This window comes from Leptonychotes weddellii, chromosome 5 (assembly GCF_054177405.1).
Source record: "Leptonychotes weddellii isolate Sample4059 chromosome 5, ASM5417740v2, whole genome shotgun sequence".
In the NCBI taxonomy this organism is placed as follows: Eukaryota; Metazoa; Chordata; class Mammalia; order Carnivora; family Phocidae; genus Leptonychotes; species Leptonychotes weddellii.
This window is the reverse complement of record NC_138373.1, coordinates 144,472,551-144,499,599: the sequence shown is the minus strand read 5'-3', so window position 1 is coordinate 144,499,599 and position 27,049 is coordinate 144,472,551. Positions and strand designations below refer to the sequence as shown.

Here is a 27,049-nt window from a genome sequence, read left to right as displayed (position 1 = left end):
ACTTTCCATTGACTGAATATGAATCTCACTTTCCTAAATATGAATCACACTGTTGTGTTTCTTCCTATGTCTAATAATTTTTGGTTAAAAACTAGACAGTGTAATAATGTGTTACAATGATTCCGATAATGGGGACACCTGGGTGGCTCAGTCATTAAGCGTCTGCCTTCGGCTCAGGTCATGATCCCAGGGTCCTGGGATGGAGCCCCACATTGGGGTCCCTGCTCTGTGGGAAGCCTGTTTCTCCCTCTCCCACTCCCCCTGCTTGTGTTCCTGCTTTCACTATCTCTCTCTCTGTCAAATAAATAATAAAATATTTTTTAAAAAAAGAATGATTCTGATACGTTATGTTCTTCTAAGCATTACTGGATTTCCCTTCTAGTCCCTGAGTCTAGTTTGCCTAGACTCAAACTACAGACTCTTGTCTCTCTCACAGTGTAGAGCAGCTCATATCTTTGCTTTTAGCAAAGCTGGTTCTTTCAGCTACCAACTATTGCTTTTTAGCTTAGCCGTTAGGGATCATCCCTGCACCTATGTAGTTTAATGGTCAACCAAAGATCTGAGCAGAACTTATACCCAGATTTTGGGGCTCATGCTTTCTACTGTTCTCTTACTGTTGGAATTTCTCCATAAATTTCTACCTGTTCTGTCAGCTCCAAGCTCTGTTATCTAATAATTCAAGACAATAAAACTTCCACTTTCTGCCACTATAACGATGTACAAGTCACAAAAGGCATTTGGTCAAAAAAAAGAGCAAAAAACTCACAAATCTTAGCCAGTGTATTTGTCTTTCAAGTATAGGCCCCTCTCATGTTTCTGTCTAGTTGTTTTTTTGTTTTGTTTTTTTGTTTTTTGGCTTTATTTTTTGTCAGACTCCCTGACCTCTGTCACCTCAAACTGGCAAGACTGTGGGTTTTCTGCCACATGAGATCCAAGGACTGGGGAAACTCCCTCAGGCAAAAAAGCTACAAACTGCAATTCTTACCCATTGTAGACATGGTCTTTTAAGGGTGAACTCAGTTTCTACCTGTTTTTGATCACTTTCTATTGCCTTCAGTTTGTCTAGGTTCTCTAATCGTTAATCTCTGGAAAGGTCACTCATTACTTCATTTTGCCATTAACTGGAATTAGAAACCTTATTATATATTTTTTACGTGCTTGAAATATTTTTATAAAACATAATATGGCAAAATACACACATACATACATGCATACACACACTCTGATGTCTTTCTGAATGTGCGGGGGTGATGCCTATGCTCATAATCTTTTTTTTTTTTTTTTAAAGATTTTATTTATTTATTTGAGACAGAGAGAATGAGAGACAGAGAGCATGAGAGGGAGGAGGGTCAGAGGGAGAAGCAGACTCCCTGCCGAGCAGGGAGCCCGATGTGGGACTCGATCCCGGGACTCCAGGATCATGACCTGAGCCGAAGGCAGTCGCTTAACCAATTGAGCCACCCAGGCGCCCCTATGCTCATAATCTTGATTGCAGTAGAGGTTTCACATGTACATACTATGTATTGAAACTCATCAAGTTGTGGACTTTGAATTTGTGTAGAAGATTTGTGTCAATTATACCTCAGTAAAGCTTCAAAGAAAGGGGGGAGTTAGGAATCTAGATGACTGAAACAGTTTTAGATTAAACCTAAGTAGTTCCATTCCCCCAAAGCTATGGCTGTAGATTGGTATTTATAACTTAAGAAACATACTCTATGAACTAAGAGGAATATGCAGTTTCATTTGTATCTAACAATCAGGTTTTATGACAAGAACTGGCAAAATTGATAATATGCCAAATTTAGGAAACAATACTGAGATTGTAACTATATCAAAATTATGCCATAGTTATTAATATCATTATTTGTGGTTTAATTTTTCTTTATTTTAGAAGTTTTACAATTTGAACTGGAAGTCTAACTTACAATTATTAGGGAAAGGTTTTGCCCACTTTTTCACATCCCTCTACTGGAATGTAAGCTCAGTGAAGGCAGGAACATTTTCTGTTTTATTTATTGCTGATTCCCTAGCACACAATAGCACTTGGTATATTGTAAACGGTTTGAATATATTTTTTGAATTAATGAATTAAAAAGGTAGAATGTTACAAAATAATTTCAGAAATCAAGAGTTCTCTGAGAAGACATTTGAGGCAAGAGAAATCAGTTTTGCCTAAAGTGGAAAAGTGCTAATTAAACTGTGCTAGGCAATTTGCTCCTGGAAAATAGATTTATAGGCTTTAAAAATATGTTGTCTTTAGGACAGTGGATGCCATTTTTGACTCTTTTATATCTAGCATCCAGAAGGAGAAAATTTTAGACCTCAGATAATAGAACTTAAACCCAACAATTTATAGACTCACTCTACTTGGATTATTTTCTAATTATATACTACTGTTATATATCCACAACAATTATCTACCATAATATATATCTACTGTTGAAAAGATTAAAATCAAGAAAAAAATGTTCAAGTTAATCATTATAATTTAGAGATAAATTTTGACTCAAGTAAGAGGGCAAAATAAAGTTGATTTGAATTCATCATTATTAAATCTTCCTTGTTAAAATAGGAAATCTTTTTATTGAAATATCTTTTTATCTTGGAACATTTAACCTTTACCTTTACAGAATAACAAGTTTCAAAGACAACTGTCCTTCCATGATTGAGTAGGCTATATCTGATATCTTATGTTTTAAGTTCTCGATCTATATACTTACCCAAAGCCTTCCTTATAATCCTATAAGCTCATTTACCCTGATTCTCCTGCAGACAATCATACAAATGAGAAAAGACTCTTTAACGGGGCAAAAAGATTAAAGTAATCATAGCCTGGCCTTCTATAGCTATAATAATTTTTACTCCTACTTTTACAAGTGAAAATAAATACTACATATGAAAGTTGTAAAATTTTTAAAAGAATTATTTTTTGACCATAAATGAAAAGGCTGACTTTCAAATAGTACTTGTTTTAAGTTAAAAAAAAAAATTATACTCATTGACCCTTTTCCCTGGAACCAGGGAGTACAGGTACGAATCCGCCACAGCAGTCCCAATTAAAGACAATAGACAAATTAAGGTAGTGGCAGGTGGGGCATAAGAGGAAGGGGAGAGGGATTTCATAGGTTGAACTGACAGCCTAGACATTAACTGGATAGAAGGGAGGGGATGAATGGTAAGAAATATAGAAAGCACAGGTAGAGTAAGAGAAAATAATGAATTTAGTTTTGAATGTAGTGAGTGGTACAGACAATTGAAAATTCAGCTCTGGAGGTCAGGAAGGAGGCTGGAAATACAGATCCAAGAGTTAGCAATCAGCAATGTGCAAGCAATGTTGGACTACGTGAAATTATTGACAGAGAACATGAAAACAAGGTACTAATACTTCAGGAAAACCTCAGATCAAGATAAGCAAAGAAAAAGAAACCGAAAGAGTAGACTAAGAGGAAGTCATGAATGAGGTGGCAGGAATTTAGCATGGGGTCTCAACGTCAAGGGTAATAAAAAATTTCAAGTAGAGAACAGTCAGTGAAGAGTCCGTCGAAGGTGAGGCTCTGGGGATTTTGCTTTAAGTCTTTAACCTAGGGGGTGCCTGGGTGGCTCAGTCGATAGTTAAGCATCAGACTTTTTGATTTCCACTCAGGTCATGATCTTAGGATCTCAGGATTGTGGGATCGAGCCCTAAGTCGGGCTCTGCACTCAGTGGAGAGTCTGCTTTGAGATTCTCTCTCTCTCCCTCTCCCTCTGGCCTTCCCCATCTCTCTCTTCCTCTCTCTCTTTCTCTCCCCTCCTCTAAAAAAAAAAGAGAAGTCTTTAACCTAGAGTTGCTTTGATAGAGTATCAGAATTAGAATATGGCTGGCAACAATTCCCTAGCACTCTGTAAGAATGGTAGTACTCCACCTGGCAAACTTGAGATCAAGTTGTCTAAGCAATGAAAATATTATAAACTAGATGAATATAGTATGGTATCATAGCTTGTTGCCATGAGTTACTACTTTTCCATCTACTAATTTACTTTTTTTTTTAATATTTTATTTTATTTATTAGAGAGAACGAGAGAGAGAGAGAGAGAGCATGAGAGGGGGGAGGGTCAGAGGGAGAAGCAGACTCCCCGCAGAGCAGGGAGCCTGATATGGGACTCGATCCTGGGACTCCAGGATCATGACCTGAGCCGAAGGCAGTCGCCCAACTGACTGAGCCACCCAGGCGCCCCCTAATTTGTTTACTTTTACCCCTCTCGAATCCTGAGATTTTTCAAGTGACTACTCCCAGTATTTAACTTCAGCTAATCCATCAGCCAGTCTTGTCATCTCTCTCTGAAAATTAGTTCTAGATTCCAACTATGTCTCACTATATCCACTGCTACCACCTTGACCCAAGCCAGCATCACCTCTAGCCTGTATTATTGCAACAGACTTTTAACTTGTCTCTCTGCTTTAGTCTTTGGCCCTCTATTATCTCTGTGTCAGCACAACAGTTAAAATAATCTGTTAAAAATATCTATCAGATCACAGCACTCCTCTGTTCAAAACCTTTCAGTGGCTTTCCATTTCCCACAACAGGCAAAGTCCTTACAATGGCCCACAAGGTGATCTCATGCCCTGTTACATTCCCTTTCTCTCACTTGGTCCCAACCCCATTGGCCTCTATGTTGTTCATTTAACACAGTGGCTCTCAAGCTTTGATGTATCGGAGTCGCTGTGGTTACAATACAGATTGCTGAGCCACACCCCCAGAGTTTGTGACTCAGTAGCTTTGGGGTGGTGCTGAGAATTCGCATTTCTAACAAGTTGCTAACCATGCTTATCAGAGACCACACTTTGAGAATCATTGATCTAACATATCAACAGCAGTCCTGCCTCTGGCCTTTGACATTGACTGAGCTGTGCCTATCTTCAATAGCCTCAAAAAATAAAAGTAAACAAATTAGTAGACAGAAAAGTAGTAACTCATGGCATCTAGCTATGATAACATAGTATATTCATCTACTTTGTGGTGTCTTCATTGCTTAGAGAACTAAGTAATTTCTTCAGTTTATGACTCAAATATCTTATAATCAGTGACAAAGTTCTTGATCTATGGAAGACATGAACTCCACCTCTCCCTTCCCAAAGAAAGGCCCAGCTAGCTCACTTTGCAGTGAGGACACTGGCTGATCAACTCCTCCCATGGGCTTTGCTTCTAATCAGCTTTGGAGTTCCCCTCTCCTAAATATGAACAAATAAAAGTAACCAGACATTTGATGGAAATATCTAACATAAAATATAAATGCCACAACAAATAAACGAAAGTTCAAATTAAAAAATTAAGATTAAATTCACCTTTATTCAGTGTTAATGGTAATATAAACAAATTAATTTGTAGCATATTCCCTTTTCAACCAGCTTCCCTATAGCAGAGCCTATTTCAAAATGGAGTGGCATGTTTCATCTCTTACTTGAATCTAAACAAATATTGGAAAATGCTCAAGAATGTTGCTTTTAGAAATATTTTCTTTGAGATAAGCTGGCCAAAATTTCAGTTTTCCAGGCAGAGTTATCAAGTTGCTTAAAAGCTTGTATGCTTAACTATATTTATCAGAACAAAGTTCATTTTCCAACAAAATGAAACTAAAGCTACCTTTTAACTCTCATTCCAATAACTTCCTTTTCCTTTAAATGTTGTCAGTTTTGTTTTTCAACACCTCTTCTTTATTCCCCTCCCTGGCCATAAACTCTTGGATCAAGTTTTACCTTGCTGACCCACCAGTTCTTTTTTTTTTTTTTTTGCTGCCCCACCAGTTCTTAAAGCATAATGCAAATGTAGATCACTGGGGGAAAAAGATGGTAAATGGAACACATGTATATAATTTCACTAACTCCGAAAACATTGGTAAAACTACATAAAAGGTTTTGTTTTGTTTTTTAAGACAAAAGCTAGCGGTAAAATGAACATATATTCTGGCAGAACACCAAGTGTGAAATCAATATTCAGTTGACACCAAATGTCAACATTATATAATGAACTTCTGAGATACTAGAATGTGAAATTTAATCAGATTTTTAAAAATTATATTACCATCTTAGTATTACATTTTTTAGAAATCATTTCTAAGCACTGAGAGCTACTAGATTGATCCTATGGTCACTATACTTCCTAGATGTAATACTATATAGATGCCCACTTTAAAACGAAGTCATTAGAGAATCAAGATTGGCTTGGGCTAGTTTTGCCAATTTAGATACTCTAAGAATGATGGTGTTACCAAATTACTGGACTTTCTTTCCTCTCATTATAATTGATGAAAGATATTTCCTCTTTAATTCTTAGGTTTGAAGATTTGGTTGATGGTGATAATGTAATTTCATTAAGTAATTCCATAAACTGAAGTTTTGTACATTGCTTGATGATGCTTTCTAAATATTTTCAGGGAAGTCTAAGATTGCTGTCCTAACATATTTTTTAAAATATTTTTACATGTACTTAATGGCTTCACATGATCGCTTGAGAAAACTTTGTCTTTAAACCTTGGATCTAAAAGTTTAACAATGGAGCAATGTAACTGGCTTCCATGATGCCAAAAAGTAATGAATTTCCATCTGTATCCTATCACCAACACAGTTGTTTAGCTTCTTGATTACCTTTAGATATGCAAATTTTTTGCCCCAGGTTCATAGATGGGCTTATCTGCTGTAGCCTCTTTATGCAAACAAAAAAACCCCTAACTTCATATACTAAAGGTACTGCAATTAGTAATAACCTCTGACAGCCTAATTTTTGACTAACATTAAATGGGTAGATGGTTCACTGAAGTGAACCCCACTAGCAACATGATTTTAACCAACATAATTTGGTTGCACAATGGTGAACCCCCAACAAACGTTACAGTGAGAGAATAATGTCCTTTGGGCTTCTAAAAATAACTCAGAACCCTGTAACTGGCAACATTTAAAACATTTAGCATATGTAGCTAAAGCCTTAAAAGAATGCATTTTTTTCCTAAACAGTTTTAGTTACAATCCTAGAATATGCCCAAAAGAAATAAAAGAATGCAAAACTGTATGTATAAAAGTATTCATTATAACATTGTTTATAATAGCAAAACATTAGAAAGAGCCTATATATCCAATAATAGATGATGGACTAAATTGTAGGAGAGCTATATAAGGGAAAAGTACATAGCCAATAAAAATAATGACATAGGTTTATATTGATATAGAAAGATGATCATGGTATATCTTCAAATGGATATCATAGATTTTAAGAGAGAGAATATATGATTCCTGTTCTTTCTAAAAATATACAGTATATATCTATATTATGCCTAACTATGTATAAGTATAGTTATCCAAGTACAGACAGATATCCAAGTATAGAAGAATCCATACCAAAATATTAATATATGATTATGTCTAGGCAAAGAATTTGGAGTGGTTTTAAATTTTCTTCTTTGTAATTTTTTCCCTTGTCTTCAGTTTTTGCAATAAGGATGTATTACTCTTATAACCACAAAAGGTTTAAATACCAATCAACCAACCATTGAACCATACAGACTCTCAATATCTAACTTGGCCCATGTCTTAAGCACTGATGATAATTTCCAGAATGCCCTGGATGCAAAATAGGCAAGTATACTACTTCTCAGGATGAAGGAGGGCCTATAATTCACAAATTAGCCAACCTAGAGAACTTTCAGGGTATGTTACCAGGCATTACTACTTAGCATATCCCTGAGGTCCAGAAATTTGTCAGATAGAGGAAAAAAACTGGACTGATACAAGTTCTTCTTCCCAGAAAGAAAGAGTAAAGGTAATATACATACTTAGAGGTAGGAAAAAACTTACTGCAGTGGATAATCTGGATGCCAATGTCATTTCCAAGTTCCCTTTGAGACCAAGAAGTGCAGGAACTAAAATGAAAACTTCTGTTACCTTTTTGAACACCTCCCAGTGCTGTAAGGAAAAAAAAAAACAAAAAACAGAATTTTCTGATACTCTTTAAAAAATACTTTAGAAAAAAGACATTTCTAAAAATCTCAGCCTTTTTTCCCAATGTCGCATCTGCATTTTGCAATAACAACACAGGTCATTTAATCAGTGAACATTTAGCTTAACTCTATTCTCCAGAGCTCTGAAGCCTTGAGTTGCTTTAGAAGATTGAGTTAAATTGGGAGTGATAGCTGATACAGTCACTACATCCCCAAATACCTCTAGCTTGCTCCACAACTTTGATACCCTTAAATTTTACTTTATCCCTTAATGAGGACAGGAGTCAGTATAACTAGTAGTTAAGAGCACAGACTCAAGAACCAGACCATCTGGATTTGAATCTTGGTTCCAACACTAATTATAACAACCCCACAGGAAAAATATAGTAATATTATTATTTAATTTCACAGATGAAGAAATAAAGATTCAGAGAAGTTAAATGATTTTCCCAAGGCCAGAAGATGGACAGAGAATGGACCTCGGGAGTTCTGAGCCATCCCACGCTCTGGTTCCCATTTTAGGGTGTGAGGCAAGAGGCTCCAGTGCACAGGATCAATAAAAAAGCACTAAATTGGAAATTAGAAGATTTGTGATTCTAGGCATGGATCTGTCATAACCTAGCTGCGTAATCCTGGATGAGTCATCTGACTTTCGGATCTCCATTTCTTCATCCATGAAATGAAGATAATGTCTGCCCTGTCTAGCCCTTGGGAAAATACCATGATAATGAAAATAACATGTTAAAGTACTTTATAAAGTGAAAAAAACCCACACAAATCACTTAATAACACAATCTGCTACTTTACTAATGCCATTAAGAAGTGATTGTCCTAGTAACAGACTTTATGGACCAACATATTGATTTATGCCAAAAAATATCAAGAATGCAGCTTTGTCATTACTACCAAAACAGGTGAGAGAAGTAAAACTTAAATCCATCAGATAAATGAAAGAAAAATTCAATTCGTCCCCAAAGTTGCCTTAGAGGTTGTTTCAAATAGATATAGAACTAGGACCTAAAGAGGTTAGGAAATGTTTATCAGATCAGTCTTTGGTGGTAAAATCCTGACTCAAAGGATATGCAAGGGAATCCCTCCAGGGTTCAAGCCAATTAAGGATGAGCCTAAAAAAAGCACTGGGGGCCTAGCTGATCCCAGATTTCTTAACCTCCTAAAAAACTAAGAAATAATCTTTCCATGTTTTACGATGGGTTAAGAATTCTGCTATGCTAGTGGGATATGCCTCCTTCAGAGATGTGAGTGGTGGTGGTGATAATGATGATAATGAAAAAGATAACAGTACTAACAAATATTAACAATATTCAACATCTACTGATTGCTTGGTATATGCCAGGCACTGTTTTCTTTTGGTTTACTCATTTAAGCTTCAAAACAAACCTATGAGATAGGTATTATTTTTAACAATTCAAGAATTCAGGAATACATTTTACCTAGGTCATCATTTTAAGATCCTAGCTATTTGACTTAATTTTAGAAACACGAGAATAATATGCAAGTATCTCTATCAGTCTAGCTCCTACATGTCATCACACTTTGGATCCGTTTGGATGAACTCCTTTTGGTTACTCCCATCCTTTCCAAGTTCAATTCAAATCAAATACTCCCATAAGAATTACTGTGAAGTCACTATTACCTTAGCATTGCTATAATAAGAACTCTCCATTGTTTTCCTATCTCATACCAAATAAATTCTATATTCTTTTCCCTACACCTGCAGAGGTGTGCTTCTAGAAGTTCCCAAACTTTCTCAGTTTTCATGACACCTCTAGGCTAAAAGAAACACCTAAAGGTCCTATTTATTAAGGAGTTGGTCCAAACAACCAACAAGTTATTTATTTCCTAACGATTTAGTAGCCATTTGTAGAAATAATACAAATACACTGAAAAAAATATTTTATGTCATATCACCATAATTACTTATTAATGGGGTGTGTGTACCTGTTGGTCACTGCACAACTTCTCAAACCTTGGAACTGGACACCGCCACCTTCATTTTTTGTTCTATATTGGTTTTTGTGTGACACTTGCTTTTTTTCACAGAACCACTGAAAATCTAGTCATCAAGAGAAATGTGTGATGCAATGTGGAAGTGTTGAACCACCTTGAGTCTGTAGAGTGTCCAAGAAATATCATTGCGCTTCCTTCAAAATTTTTTAAAAATCCCACAGCAATCCTGGAGTGTCCAGAGACAGCATTTGGGATATTTGAGAGTAGTGAGAAGCAATACAGTACTTAACTCAAAGAGAAGGGCTTCAGGGTCAGATTACCTAGGTTGGAATTCTGACTCTTACTACTTTTACTGTGTGACTTGTGTGATTTACCAAAGTTTATTTAACCATTCAACTGTTGAAGGTTACCTGGGTTGTATCCAGTTCTTGGCTATTATGAATAAAGGAGCTATAAACATTCATGTACAGGATTTGTGTGAACATAAGTCTTCATTCTCTGGCATAAATGCCCAGGAATGCAATTGCTAGGTTACATGATAGTACCTAGTTTTAGTTTTTGTTTGTGTGTGTGTTTGTTTTTAAGAAACTGTCAAGGGGTGCCTGGGTGGCTCAGTCAGTTAAGCGCATCAGACTCTTGGTTTCAGCTCAGGTCATGATCCCAGGGTCATGAGATGGACTCCCCACCCCCCAAGGCTCCGCACTCCACATGGAGTCTGCCTGTCCCTCCCCCTCTGCTCCTCCAACTCATGCATGCATGCGTGCGCACTCTCTCTCTAAATAATAATTTTTTAAAACTCTTAAAAAAAAAAAAAAAAAGGAAACTGTCAAGGTGTTTTCCAGAGTAGCTGTTCTGTTTTAAATTCCCATCAGCAATGTATGAGTGATACCATTTCTCTACATGCTTAACAGCATTTCAAAGTTTTACTATTTTTATTATAGCTATTCTGATAGGTGTGTAGTGATATCTCATAGTGATTTTCATTTGCATTTCTCTAATGGCTAAAGATATTGAACATCTCATGTTTATTTGCCATCTGTACACACTCTTTGGTGAAATGTCTCTATGTCTCTTTGCCAATTTTCTCATTTTTTTAACTGTTGAGTTTTGAGAGTCCTTTATATATTCTAGTCTTTTGTCAGGTATGTGCTTTGCAAATATTTTCTTCCACTAGGCAGCTTGGCTTATCCTTTTAATAAGGTCATTCACAGAACAAAATTTTATTTGATGAAGTCCAATTTATCCATTTTTCCTTTTATGGATCCTGCTTTTGGTGTCAAGTCTAAGAAATCTTTGCCTAGCCCTAGATACTGAGAATTTTCTACTATATTTTTCTAAAAGTTTTCTAGTTTTACATTTCATATTTAAATGTGTGATCCATGTTGAGTTCTTTTTTTTTTTTTTTTAGTTTATTTTTCAGTAAAGACTTAGGTTGAGGTTTATTTCTTTGCCTATGGATGTCTAATTGCTTTAGCACTATTTGCTAAAAGGGCTATTTTTTTTCTCCATTGCACCTGTCTCAAAAATTAGCTGAACATATTTGTGTGGGTCCATCTCTGGGCTGTCTATTCAGTCAGTTGCACTGATCTACATATCTGTCCCTCCACCAATACCACAGAGTCTTGACTACTGTAGCCATGTTAATCAGCTTGACATCAGGTAAATTCATCCTTCCCCCTTTATTTTTCAAACCTGTTAAAGCTATTCTCTTTTCCTTTGCATATAAATTTTAGAATATTATCTACAAAAAATCTGGAGTTTAAAAAGTTCTGTTAAACCATGTATCAATTTGGGGAAAACTGACATCTTTATTATGTTGAGTCTTCCAAGCCATGAATATGGCATGACTCTCCATTTATTTAGATCTTTGATTACTTTCATAAGGGTTTTATAGCTTTCAGCATACAAGTCCTGTACATATTTTGTTGGATTTATATATAGGTATTTATTCTTTGAAAAATGTTATTGTACCTTTAATTTCAATGTCCACTTATTCATTGTAGTGCATAGAAATAGAATTTATTTTTTGTATGTATTGTGTATCCTGTGACTTTGCTGAACTCATGTGTCAGTTCTAGGAGCTTTCTTTGTAGATTTCTTGGGATTTTCAAAGTAGGCAATCACATCATCTGCAAATACCAAGTTTTAGTTTTCCTTATAAATCTGTATGCCTTTTTTTCCCCCTTGCCTTACCACACTGTGTTCAATAAAGGTAATGAGTGCAGACATCCTTGCCTTGTCCCTGGTCTTAAGGAAAAGTCATTCATATTTCACCATTAAGTATAATGCTGAGGAAATTCCACTCTATTCCTAATTATCTGAGTTTTTATCATGAACGAGTGAATTTTGTCAAATGCTTTTTCTGCATCAGTTGCATTATCATGTGATTTTCTTCTTTAGCCTGTTAATATGGTAAATTACATTGATTAATTTTCAAATGTTGAGCCAGACTTGCTTCCCTCACTTGTTCATGGTGTATAATTCATTTTATATATTGCTGAACTCTATTAGCCAGGATTTTTGTTTGTTTGTTTATATACAGGAGATTAATCTGTAGCTTTAATGAAAATTGCATTGTCTCTGGTTTTGGTATCTGGGTAATACTAGCTTCTTAAAATGAATTGAAAATTGTTCCCTCCTCTTCAATTTTCCAAATGAGCTTATATAGAATTAGTGTTAATTCTGCTTAAAACATTTGATAGAATTTTCAGGTGAAACTACCTGGGTCTGAAGGTTTCTTTTTTAGGAGTTTTTTTAAATTACACATTCAATTTCCTTAGTGGGTACAGAGCTATTCAAATGATCTATTTCATGTTGGGTTCCTTGTGGTAGTTATGTTCTTCAAGGAAGCAGTCCAACTTTGTGTAAGTTGGAAAATATATGTGTTCAGAGTTGTCTATAGTATTCCTTTATTATTCTTTCGATGTCTATAGGATCTATAGTGATATCCCCCATTTCATCCTGATACGGTAATTTAGGTCTTTTTTTTTTTTTTTTGGTGGTATTGCTCCAGATTGTCACTTTTACTGATCTTTTCAAAGAACCAACTATATGTTTCATCAGTTTTTTCTATTGTTGTCTTGCTTTCAATTGAAATTTTTGCTTTAATTCTGCTTGCTTTGGGTTTATTTTGTTCATCTTTTTCTGAGTTTGAGATGAGAGCTTCAATTGTTGATTATTTTTTTTTTTTAAAGATTTTAGTTATTTATTTGACAGAGAGAGACAGCGAGAGAGGGAATACAAGCCGGGGGAGTGGGAGAGGGAGAACAGGCTTCCCACCGAGCAGGGAGCCCAATGCGGGGCTCGATCCCAGAACCCTGGGATCACGAACTGAGCCGAAGGCAGATGCTTAACGACTGAGCCACCCAGGCGTCCCAAGATTTTTTTTGCCTCATTCTAATGTATGCATTTAATTCTATAAATGTCCATCTATGTATTGCTTTACCTGTGACTCACAAATTTTGATGTTACATTTTCATTTTCATTCAGTTCAATGTTTTGTTTTTTACTTTTTTGAGACTTCCCCTTTGAACATGGATTATCTAAAGGTATGTTATTTCCAGGTATTTGGAAATTTTTCTGTTTTCTTTCTGTTACTGATTTCTAGTTTGATTACATTGTAATTGGAGAACACACTCTGAATGATTTCAATATTTTAAACTTGAGGTTTGGTTTATGGCCCAGGATATTGCCTACCTTGGTGTATGATCTATGACAGTTTGAACAGCATGTGTATGCTGCTGTTTGGGGGGAGGGGTGTTCTGTAAATGTCAATTAGATCTTGTTTGGCTGGTGGTGCTGTTGAGTCCTTCTATATCCTTGCTGATTTTCTATTTGTTCTATCAATTGTTGAGAGAAGGGTGTTGAAGACTCTAACTATAATTGTGGATTTTTCTATTTCTCCTTTCAGTTCTATTGGGGGCTCTCATTATTAGCCAACAAAAATGAAAATCCTAGCACCCTACATGCCCTTCTCTAATATCACCCTGAAGTATTGGGGTACCTCACTACAGCCTCTTCCACCCCAGATTTATTGAGGTATAACTGAAAAAAGTGTAATATACGTAAAGTGTATAACATGATGATTTGATATACACACACATTGTGAAAGGAGTCCCACCACTGAGTTAATTCACATATCCATTAACTCACATTGTTACCTCTTTCTTTGGTGAAAATGATTAAGACCTACTGTCTTATTTAGCAAGTAATAATTATACAGTTCAGTATTATCAACTATAGTCACCATGCTATACACTAAATCCTCAGAATTTATTATCTTATAACTGAAAGTTTGTACCTTTTAACCAACCTCTCCCCATTTCCCCCATCCCCCAGCAAGTACCATTTTACTCTGTTTCTTTGAGTCTGACTTTTTTTTTTTTTTTTTAAGATTCCACATGTAAGTGATACCATGCAGTAGCTGTCTTTCTCCATCTGGCATATTTTACTTAGCATAATGCCCTCCACATATATCCATGTTGTTCATTACAGCCCCAAACTGAGGCTTTGCGACTCTGGGTGTATGGATGAGACCACAGTCTTTTCTGTCATGGTTGGCTAGAGTAGAACAATTCTTGTCTACAAGGTTTCTGTCTCACTAGATTGCCCCTTTCCTAGTCCTTTAGCTAGAGAGAGCAGGTTTTTTGTTGTTGTTGTTTGCATCTGTTGGTATTCCCAGGTTGCTGGCTTCTTTAACTCCAAATCGGGATATATGAAGCAAAAAGGGCCTAGCCAGACTATCTTCTTTCCACCTTTCACAGAGTCTTCATATGTTTGATTTATATAAAATTTCCAGGGTTTTGTTTTGTTTTGTTGTTGTACTTAATGGGCAGGATAGGTAAACGTACATTTACTACAGCTTCCCAGAAGTCAAAGTGCATGTATTATTTTTTAAATAAAATCCAGATCCATTACATCAGAGGGAATGCTAGTGCCTTCCTGAGATCACAGCTATGTTAAAAGAGATATTTTCTCTTTAATACAAACTCTAAAACGATAGCTATGCTTTATAAGGAGAGACAAACATGCTAATGACTTCCTAATTTTGTGAATTGAGAAACTGATGACAAAAATTAGTCTAACATTGATACTGCCCTCTTCCCTTCTCTTTGCACTTTTAAAACACTGGCATTTTGTCCACAAAACTTCAATAAAGTATCCGTTTTCTCTCTGACCGCTCTACTTTCCATATCAGAAAAATAGCCCTCACTCAGAGTTCCATGGTTAGAAATACGGCTTAGGTATTGCATCATTCCATCTGAATTCCAAAACACACACAGCAGTATAGTAATAAACAAAGGAATATTTGAGAGCTATACTATCCTCTATTTCAAAGGAATATTTTCAGCACTGCAATGATACTGTCTTCATAAAACATAATAGGATCTCAGGGTTTGGCAGACATCAGTTTTCAATAATATTCTAATGATCAGTATAAATTTACCTAGGAATTACTGGAAGTTCCAAAGGTATTAGCTCAATTTACTTACATTTCTTTTAGATGGATGGGTAGCTAACAGTAATCTCATTTTACAGAATCTTATAATAGATTAGGTCTATGGACAATCCAAGATACGCATACAACATGTTATACAGAGCACAGGATTTATCCACAAGACAGGGCTCTGCCACTGACAAGCTGTACGTTCTTGGGCTAATCATTTAAAACAATTTGCTTATTTTTAGTGAGGGAAGAAAAGACAAAGAGCTTGGACCAGGATATTTCCAATTCTGAATCCTATCATTTAAAACTCTAAGTTTGATTATCAAAATTCAGGAATATTTGTAACAAAGTAGAGTTTATTTCATTTCATTCATTCATTGAACAAGGAATTATTGAATGTCTGCTCTGTGTAAGGCATTAGGTTGGTTTTTTGGACTGGGCCCTACTTAAGTGGGACCAAAGACTATGTGGGCTAACTATCCCACCCAACTCCATTTACCAGTAGTAAGGGAACTTACATTACTCGAGATTCATAGTTCTCAAACTGGAGCCCACATCAAAATCACCAGAAATAATAAAGCTTGTAAAAATAGTTTGCTGGACCTCACCCCAGGTTTCTGATTCAGTAGAGCTGGGATAGAGTCTGAGAATTCGTGTATCTAAGTTCCCAGATGATGCTGATGCTACTGGTTCAGTGAGCACACTCTGAGAACGACGGTCTCAGATAAACAAAAAGACCATGGAGGAGCCAAGTCTTGTATGTGAGGGGTCACTACACTAAAGGTGCTGTTCTTACCTCCTGTGCATACTTTTCCATCTCCATTTTCCTTGAAACAATATCCACTCCCTTCCACTTGAGAAGCAGTTAAATTCCTATTCTTTGTGCTTCTAGTGAAATTGCTGATCTGAGTGGTCATCTGTCCCCTGAGATAGAAGTGTAACTCAAACAGGGCTAATCATATTATTTTATCTCCCTAATCACATTGACTGGTCCCCCAGGGGTAAGCATGTGACCAATGACAAGCCAACTGAAGAGTTCTTCCTTAGAATCTTCCAAACTGAAGACAGAGGATAGCTCATTCTTTCCCTCTGTAGAAGAAACTAAAAGGATATGACCCCACAACTGTCAGGACCTATGTGCAATAGGAGAGAACGTGAGCAACAAACAAAATGGAAATTGAAATGAGAGACAGAGAGAAGATAATCATAAAATTAAGTCCCTGATCTAGTTATATCTGAGGTAGGCTGTACACCTATTCTTCCCAGTTACAAAAGACAATGCATTCTTTATTATTATTATTGCTTAAATTAACTGGTTAGTTGGGTTTTAATTTCTTACAACAGAAAAGTTCTGACCATAGAAGGTGATCCAAAGATAAGATATGTCCCCTATAAGCAAGGAGATAGTACAGTAAGTAGTTAAAAGCCTACTTGAGTTTAATTCAGCCACTTCCCAGTTAAGTGACCTTAGGCAAATAACTTAATATCTAAGCCTTGTACATAAAATGGAAATAACACCACCTACCTCAGAGTCTTCATAAACATCAGGTGCGATAACTCACACAATGTACTGACAAAGAACATTCAATGAATGATACCTGTTAATACCACACCACTTACTGAACATTGATCTCCCAGGTACTATAATTGTGCTTCACAGGCTCCTGTACTAAGTTCTTTAATTTAGGGCCCAGGATGAGTAAAGCGATATTGTAAGGCACAAGCACACAAAGGTAGTTTAGACTGGGACAAACACTTACTCCCTGGGGTAAGCCTGAACATGTAAAAAGAACATTCCATATCTCTATAGGTCTTTCTGGTACTTCAGTAGAAGTCCTACAGCAATCTTCTTATTTCTAAAGGTACTTAAGTGTTCAGTCACACACTTTAGTATTTATAATCTAAGTATTCGTATTTCCCACTACTATAAAAAGGCATCAACTTTGGGGTAAAAATTCTAAATTTGAATTCATACCCTGTATTTGCTAGCTGAGGAAGCTCTCTGAGCCTCACTCATATCCCTCATTTGTAAAGTGAGGAAATATCTATAAAACTCAACCTTTGAATTATTACTCTCACCCAAAACAGGTGATCTTGGCAAATTTTCTCAGCAAACATCAATTAACCACTCCAAGCTGATTGACAATTAAATAATAAAAGTAAAAGCAGAGAGGCAGGGCCAGAGCAGGTCTTACATAAAACAGGGAATAGATGTCCTAATAAATAGAAAGCAGATAATGGCCAAGCAATCTACCCTAATTTGCCGACAGCCACATATTAAAGTACTGCCTTAAGACACTAATGGCTGTTTAACCCCTTATCCTGAATTTGATAATCCAGCTGAGGCAGCACATGTAACAACACCTGCTAGGGACTGAATCGTGTCACCTTCATAATTTCTATGTTGAAGCCCTAATCTCCCCCTGCTTGTGTGTGTGCTCTCTCTGTCAAATAAATAAATAAAACCTTAAAAAAAAAAAAGAGGTATGTAGCCCTTAAAGGATTACAAAAGCTTTCACATGCATTAAGTTTGTATAATGTGTAGTGGTTAAGAGCATAGATATTGAATTTGGATCAAGATCCAATCCTCAGCTCTAACACCTAATAACAAAGTTGTTTTTTGTTTGTTTGTTTTTTTATAAAACAAAGACAATAGCACCTTCCCTACAGTTTTCTTGTAGGGATTAAAATAGATCATGTACGTAACGAGCTTAGGGCAGTGCCTACAGCAAACTTCAATAAACGGTGACTGTTCAACATTTATTCAACAAACATTTACTGAGTATCTACTCAATCTGCTAGGGATGTAATGGTGAAAATTTTTTTTTAAAAACTTACGAAAATAAACACAAGAAGAAATAGAAAATTTTGATTAGCCCTGTGACTTCTAAAGAAACTCAAGCTGTAAATAAAAACATTCCCCCACAGAAAACGGCAGACCCAGATGCCTTCATCAGGGAATTATACCAAATACTTAGGGACGAAATAATGACAAAGTGACATAAACCTTAACAAAGAATAGGAAGGAAAAAGAGAACATTTTCAAATTCACTCATGAGACTAGTACTACCTTAATGAAAACTGTTAATGACATTATGAGAAGGACAATTATGGGCTAATCTTACATATGAATATAGATGCAAAAATTCTCACCAAAATATTAGCAAAATTAATCAGAATTGTATAAAAAGAACAATAAATCATGACCAGGTTATCTTATCCCAGAAATGTAAGATTGGTTTAATCAATATAATTCAACACAGCAACAAATAAAGGGGAAAAATCATAGAGTGTTAACAATAAATAGAAAGCATTTGATAAAATTCAACATCCATTCATGATTTTTAATACAAACCTCAGTAAGTTAAAAAAAGAAACGTCCTTAATATGATAAAGAATATTACAAAAATCAGTAGCAAACCCCATACTTCATGAGGAACTGTTGAAAGCTTTCTCTTTGAGGGCGCCTGGGTGGCTCAGTTGGTTAAGCGACTGCCTTCGGCTCAGGTCATGATCCCCGAGTCCCGGGATCGAGTCCCGCATCGGGCTCCCTGCTCAGTGGGGGGTCTGCTTCTCCCTCTGACCCTCCCCCTTCTCATGCTCTAGCTCATTCTCTCTCTCAAATAAATAAATAAAATCTTTAAAAAAAAAAAAAAAGAAAGCTTTCTCTTTGAAATGTGGAACAAGACAAGCCTGCTTTCATCACTTCTATTTTATAATGCTTTGGAGGTCCTAGCCAGTACAGAATGGAACCAAAATAAATAAACATATAAATAAACAAACAAATAAATGGTTTAGAAAGAAAGAAATACTGCCATATTCACAGATAATATTGTTATGATGAAGTAATTCTAAAATAATTTACATATAAGTTATTAATATTAGTAAGTGATTTTAGCAAAGTTGCTAGATACAGGGTCAATACATACACACAAACAGAAAGTGAATTTTTTAAAGAACTATACCATTTACAATAGCATAAAAAGTATGAAATAACTAGGAAAGAGCCTAACAAAAATGTAAAAGATGTGTGTTTAGAAACTAGAGAATATCAGCGAGGGAAATTAAAGATGACCTAAATAACTGGAGAGGGCTATTCCATGTACATGTATCAGAAGAGTCGGCATTGTAAAGAGTAAATTCTCCTCCTAATTATCTGTAGATTCAATGCAATCAGAATCACAATTGCAACTTTTTTTGTGGAAACTGACAAGCTTTTAAACTAAAATGTACATGAAAGTGCAAAGGAAAAAGAATAACCAAAGCACTTTGAGGAAGAACATGGAGAGAACATTCTCTACTAGATACTAAGATAGTGTAGTATTCATGCCAAGCAATATAAATACACCAAAGGAGTAGAATAGAGAGCCCAGAAACACATCTGCACATAAATGTGTACTTGATTTATAACAAAGACTTTGGTTATATAATAGTGCAGACACAACTGGAAATCCATGTGGAAAGAAAAACAAAACAAAACAAAACACAATCCCTACTTCAAACTCTCTATAAAAAATTATTCCAGGGAGAGAATGATCTAAATGTAGAAGGCAAAATGTAAAGGCAAAACAACAAAACTTTAAGAAGGTAAGAAAGTATGGAAAGATTTCTTTAGCAGGAATCAAAAAGTACAAACCATGGAAAAGTAGGAAAAAAGGCACTATATCAAAATTAAGAATTTCTGCTCATTAAAACTCATTGAGAGAGTGAAAAAGCCATAGAAGAGAGAAAGATATTTTTAATACGTATAACTAAAGGACTTGTATCCAGAATACACAGATAACTCTTACAAATCAGTAAGAAAAAATCTAACAAATAAGAAAATGAATTAAAAAAAAAACTTTACCAGTCATGTCCAAATAAATGGTCAGTAAACATCATTAGTCATGAGGGAAATCCCCATTAAAACCACCACACATATGCCAGAATTTCTCAACTTAAAAAGACTGCTGATACCTTGTATAAATAAGAACACAGAGTGATGAGACCTCTCATACACAGCTAGTTAATCTGTAAATTGGTACAACCATTTGACATATACTAAATTTAAATACCTGTATATCCTAAGACCCAGAAATTCCATTTCTACATGTATATACAACAGAAATGCATGCACATGTGCACCCAGAATCTGGAAAAACACCAATGAACTCAATGTCCATCAATAGCGAAGAGAATATACTGTGATCTATTGATAACTGGATTAATATATAGCAATAAAAATCAATGAACTACAGTTTCATAAAACTTACATAATGTTGAACAAAAAAAGCCAGACACAGAGGAATATGTATTCTACACTTCATTGTATAAAGTTTTAGAAAAATTAAGTAAAACCAAACAATGGTGTTTAATGATGCACATTTATAAAGACAAAGAAGTATGGTTCATAAAATCTGATTATTGATTATCTTTGGTGATGGGGAATAAAGGGTAGCAATCACAAGGGAGCACAAAGAAGACTAATGAAGTACTGCTAAGATTCTGTTTCTTGACCTGATAGTTATATGGTTGCTTGTGTCATGAAAATTCACTGAGCTGTACATTTTTGGTTTTTATACTCTATATGTGTTAATTTTCACAATTAAAAGTTTTTAAAAGCATATTTAAATGAAATTTTTCAAAACATTTGTTTTTATAATTTTTAACACTAAAGTTTAATATTATAAATCAATTATACACGTTATTATCTCAAATAGTATCAAGAAATAAGTAAACATTACACCAGAGGAAGGTACATAAGCTATATAAATATTCTAATAATCTATAACATATTAATCTTATAGATGTTACTATCATTCTAGATTAAATGTTGAGTGTTTCTTCAGAGTAATTGGTATATCAAGAAAAAAAAGTCAAACTGAAACAGCTTATTCATTTTAGCTGTTACGATACTATTGTTAACAACTTGAAATATTTCAAGGGGACAGGTAGATTTGGTCCTCTGTTAGTTTTACAGTCCATTCAAAAATTCAATATACTTTCCACCTCCCTCACTCTAACCTCCTGTCTCCCTCTTATTAAGACCCACCTGGAAAATCCACAAACTCCCCCATCTCAATATCTTTAAATTAATTACATCTGCAAAGTTTCTATTCTCCCCAACACTTTTTACTGATGGATAATTAACACACAATGTTATATTAGTTACAAGTGTACAATAATATGATTCCACAATTCTATACATCACTCAGTGTTCATCAAGATAAGTGTACTCTTAATCCCCTTTACCTATTTTACCTAATCTCCCCACCCACCTTCCATCTGGTAACATCAGTTCTCTATATTTAAGAGTCTGTTTTTGTCTCCTTTTTTTTTACATTTTGTTTCTTAAATTCCACATATGAGTGAAATCATATAGTATTTGTCATTCTCTGACTTATTTCACTTAGCATTATACCCTCTAGGTCCATCCATGTTGCAAATGGCAAGATCTCATTCTTTTTCATGGCTGAATAAGATTCCATTGTATATATACCACTTTTTATTTAAGCATTCACCCACCAATGGACACTTGGGTTGCTTCCACATCTCGGCTATTGTAAATAACGGTACAATAAACACAGGGGCGCATATAGCTTTTCGAATTAGTGTTTTCATTTTCTTCAGGTAAATATCATAATGGAATTACTGGATCATATGGTATCTCTATTTTTTAATTTTTTTTTTTTATTTGAGACAGAGAGAATGAGAGAGAGAGCACATGAGAGGGGGGAGGGTCAGAGGACGAAGCAGACTCCCCACTGAGCTGGGAGCCCGATGAGGGACTCGATCCAGGGACTCCAGGATCATGACCTGAGCCGAAGGCAGTCGCTTAACCAACTGAGCCACCCAGGCGCCCCTCTATTTTTTAATTTTTTAAGGAAGCACCACACTCTCTCCACAATGGCTGCACCAGTTTGCATTCCCACCAGTAGTGCACCAGAGTTCCTTTTTCCCCAAAACCTCACCAATACTTGTTATTTCTTGTGTATTTGATGTTAGCCATTCTGCCAGGTCTAAGGTGATATCTCACTGTGGTTTTGATTTGCATTTCCCTGATGATTACTGATGTTGAACATGTTTTCATGTGTCTGTTGGCCATCTGTATGTCTTCTTCAGAAAAAAATGTGCCCATTTTTAATCAGATTATTTGTGGGTTTTGGTGTTGAGTTGTGTAAGTTCTTCATGTAGTTTGGATATTAACCTCGTACTGGACATAACATTTGCAAATATCTCCTCCCATTCAGTTGTCTTTTTGTTTTGTTGATGGTTTCCCTCACTGTGCAAAACCTCTTTATTTTGGTGTCGTCCCAATAGTTTAAGTTTGCTTTTGTTTCCCTTGTCGGAGGAGACATATCTAGAAAAATGTTTCTCTGGCCAATGTCAGAGAAATTACTGCTTGTGCTCTCTTCTAGGAGTTTTATGGTTTCAGGTCTCGCACTTAGGTTAATCCATTTTGAGCTTATTTTTCTGTATGGTGTGAGAAAGTGGTCCAGTCTCACTCTTCTGCATGTAGCTGTTCAGTTTTCACACCACCTTTTGTTGAAGAAACCATATTTTCCCCATTGTATGTTCTTGCCTCCTTTGTCATAGATTAATTGACTGTATAAGCATGGGTTTGTTTCTGGGCTCTCTATTCTGTTCCATTGATCTATGTGTCTATTTTTATGCCAGTACCATTCTTTTTTTTTTTTTTTTTCTTAAGTAAACCCTGCACCCAATGTGGGGCTTGAACTCATGACCCTGAGATCAAGAGTCACATGCTCTACTGACTGAGCCAGCCAGGCACCACCTGTTTTTATTACTAGAACTTTGTAGTATATCTTAAAATCTGGGGATTGTGACACCTACCAGCTTTGTTCTTTTTCAAGGTTGCTGTGGCTATTCAGTGTCTTTGTGTTTCCATACAAACTTTAGTACTATTTGTTCTAGTTCTCTGAAAAATGCTGTTGGTATTTTGATAGGGATTGTATTATATCTGTAGATTGCTTTGGGGTAGTATGGACACTTTAATAATATTGGTTCTTCCAATCCCTGAGCATGGGATAGCTTTCCATTTGTTTGTGTCATCCTCAATTTCTTTTTTTTTTAAATTTTATTTTATTATGTTATGTTAGTCACCATACGGTACATCATTAGTTTTTGATGTAGTGTTCCATGATTCATTGTTTTCGTATAACACCCAGGGCTCCATGCAATACGTGCCTTCCCTAATACCCATACCCCCACCCACCTCCCCTCTAAAACCCTCAATTTGTTTCTCAGAGTCCATAGTCTCTCATGGTTTGTCTCCGCCTCCAATTTCCCCCCCTTCATTTTTCCCTTCCTTCTCCTAATGTCCTCCATGCTATTCCTTATGTTCCACAAATAAGTGAAACCGTATGATAATTGACTTTCTCTGCTTCAAAAAATAGAAACAGAAGGAAAGCTTTCAGACTCATTCTATGAGGCCAGCATTACCTTAATCCCCAAACCAGGCAAAGACCCCATCAAAAAGGAGAATTTCAGACCAATATCCCTGATGAATATGGATTCCCAAAATTCTCAACAAAATCCTAGCTAATAGGACCCAACAATACATTAAAAGGATCACCTTCAATTTCTTTCATCCGTGTTTTATAGTTTTCAGAGTACAAGTCTTTCACCTCCTTGGTTGTTTAATAATAGGTATTTAGTATTTTTGGCACAATTGTAAGTGGGATTGTTTTCTTAATTTCTCTTTCTGCAATTTCATTATTAGTGTATAGAAATGCAATAGATTTATTAATTTTGTATCCTGTGACTTTACTGAATTCATTTATCAACAGTAGTAGTTTTGGTGGAGTCCGAAGGGTTTTCTATATATAGTCTCATGTCATCTGCAAATAGTGAATGTTTTACTTCTTCCTTACCAATTTGGATGCCCTTTATTTCTTTTTTCTTGTCTGATTGCTGTAAAAATCCAATATACATCTTAAGACAGTTCTTTTCATATCCTTTCTCCAACTGATGGTGGAAAAATTGTTTCTATTTATGTATGTTTTCCATTTAGATAAAAATGCTATCTGTTAAAAAAATTTTTGGTGTCACAAATGACCTGAGATTTCTTTTAGGGAGCAAGCAATGAAAAGACAAGGGCAACAAATGTTATTCAATTTAACACTTTCCCAAAGCCAATCTTTCTCTGATTGATGAATGAAAACTCATAATAACAGAATGCCACATTTTAACACTTACTACTTTAGAAAGATAATTATATAATAGGTAATTCTATAACCATACGACATTAAGAATTCCTACAAATCAATAAGTAGCACATATATATTTTTAAAATGGGTTATAGATACAAAAAAGTAATTCATATAAGAAATATTCATAGAAGAACTAAGAATGGCCAATAGGCATATAAAAACATGCTAAACATTAATAATAATTAAAGAATGTTAATTAAAATATGAAAATATTTCCCTATCAATTACCAAAAACGAAAATGATCAAGGATATTCAACCCTCATAAGGACATGGAAAAATAAAAGTATATCTACATTGATGGTAGGAGTATAAATATTTGGTGTAATCTTTCTGAAAGTCAATCTGATGGTCTCTATAAAATCTTAAACACATACACTTACCCTAATCCCCAGCAATCCCATTTTTAAAATCTATCCTATGAAAATATTAGTGTAAGTATATAATGATATATTTATAAGGGTATTCATTATAGCATTAGCATGGGAGAGTGAATAAGTAAATTTCAGTATGTACATACAATGGAATATGAAGCTCTCATTTTAAAAGGCAGAACTTCTTCGTTATTACTTTGGAAAAATGTCTAAGATATATTATTAAGCAATGAAAATAAGTTGTAGAAAAATATATATAGCACTTCATTTTTTTCTGAAAAAGAAACTCTGCACATAGGCATATATGAAAGCATAGAAAAATGTCTGCATGTAAACACAAACCCTTAATGATGATAATCTCTGCAGGGGAAGAGACTTTGGTTTGAAGAGAAGGAAGAGGGAAGATTTTTTATCTTCTTATTTAATACTCTGCATTGTTTGAATTCATTTGAACAAGTATATGTTTTTATTTTAAAAAATGAAGAAGTATTTAAATAGAACATTTATTGGGTTTTGCACTGTACCCATTTTGGGGTTATTTCACCATTGCAATCCTTTATGAAGAGTCACTTGACAGAAGGAGACTATTCTCTTAGAACCTCTAAAGGAAAACAAACGAACAAAAAACACCTAGAAACAGCAGATTCTCTGCTTGCGTCAGCATCCCTTCATTTCACTAAGGGATAAATTAAATCTAAACTAAATGTTTGAGATTAGTAACCTACACAAAGCACTTTCAACAACAAAGACAGTGAAGATAAAGAGACAAACCCACCTGGACTATATCCAAAACCATGCCAGCTGAAACTGTTCCAAAACCAGCTAGCAAAAATGGCACCAATATTTGCAATGCCATGACACCACTGGATTCCTTTGGTGATTTCTGGTTTGCTTCCACAATGGCGTCTTCATCCCCATCACTAGATGCATCTTCATTCTGTAACATGGCGGCAGCTTCTGCAGTGCCCTTTCCATCACAGTAATTGTAGTTGGCATAGTCATCATACTTGGGGCTACAGCCTGCTGGTGCGTGCCCATTATTGCCATGAAAAGACTGCTCTGAGAAATTGTGAAACTCCATGTGCTGCTCGGATCGACTGCTAAAAGTCTGTGCTGCTGTTGATAATCCATCTTGCCAAATACCGTTTGCTTTCTTGTGCCTATCTTCCTGGTTTTTCTGATAAATTACCGGAACCATACTCAACAACAAGTTTAAAAACTTATCAGATTGAATTGTATTTAAGCTTAAAGTCCAGTCTACTAAACCTCCTCCACTACTTGGACCACTACTTGTGTTATTATTAGTAACAGATCTTCCTTTGCTGTTAGTCATATTGTCATCGCAAAAGACCCTGTACTCTTTAGATCTCAAGAGTCACGAACCATTGTAGGTAAATCAGAACCACACAAATGCTGGTTTAAATTAAGATGTTGACTTCATTTTGTAGGAAATAATGTTTCTAATAAAAGGTGTTTAGAAGTTCCTCAGAGGGACTGGATCTGAAAAGAAGAAAATAGAATAATTTTTAAAAATCAGATTAACAATCTTGATACTTAAGATTCTCAATAAAACACACATGTTCTTAAACCAACCCGAAGGTAATGACACTATCTATACTTTGTGGGCTTAAACACAGAACTGTTTTGAGCCACACAGCTACTCTGTAAACAGAAATCTAGTACAGAGCTATTGTGCTCAATCTTTGTTAAAGGTGTTTCTTATCTTTGCATACTTTACTTAATTGATGCCTATGTAAAGCCATCAAGTCCCTGAAGTTCTACAGTAGACAAATTCATTAAATAAAGTGATGGCTTCTTGGGGGCCTGGGTGGCTCAGCCGGTTAAGTGACTGACTTCTTGGTTTAGGCTCAGGTCATGATTTCATGGGCTGGGAGATCAAGCCCTGGTGTGGGCTCTGCACTCAGCAGGGAGTCTGCTTGAAGATTCTCTCCCTCTGCCCCCCCACCTCAAATAAATAAATATTTAAAGTGATGGCTTCTATTACTATAGGGAGGTCTCAGAATCAAATTGTTACAACTCTTCACACATGTCAGTACATAATAAGAGGTAAAGTATATGGCAT

The 27,049-nt window shown here is 35.5% G+C and overlaps 1 protein-coding gene across 1 annotated transcript in view; it reads right to left on the bottom strand.

Moving 5' to 3' along the window:
* Window positions 1–26,625, bottom strand: part of SLC41A2 (solute carrier family 41 member 2) — a 30,622-nt gene extending 3,997 nt beyond the window's left edge. The window contains exons 1-2 of the mRNA XM_081822338.1: window positions 25,742–26,625; window positions 7,826–7,933 (exon numbers count right to left, since the gene is read on the bottom strand). Of these exons, the coding sequence (XP_081678464.1) occupies window positions 7,826–7,933; window positions 25,742–26,299 (666 nt within the window). The 5' untranslated portion in view covers window positions 26,300–26,625. The remainder of the gene's footprint in view (window positions 1–7,825; window positions 7,934–25,741) is intronic.
* Between the last annotated feature and the right edge of the window lie 424 nt (window positions 26,626–27,049).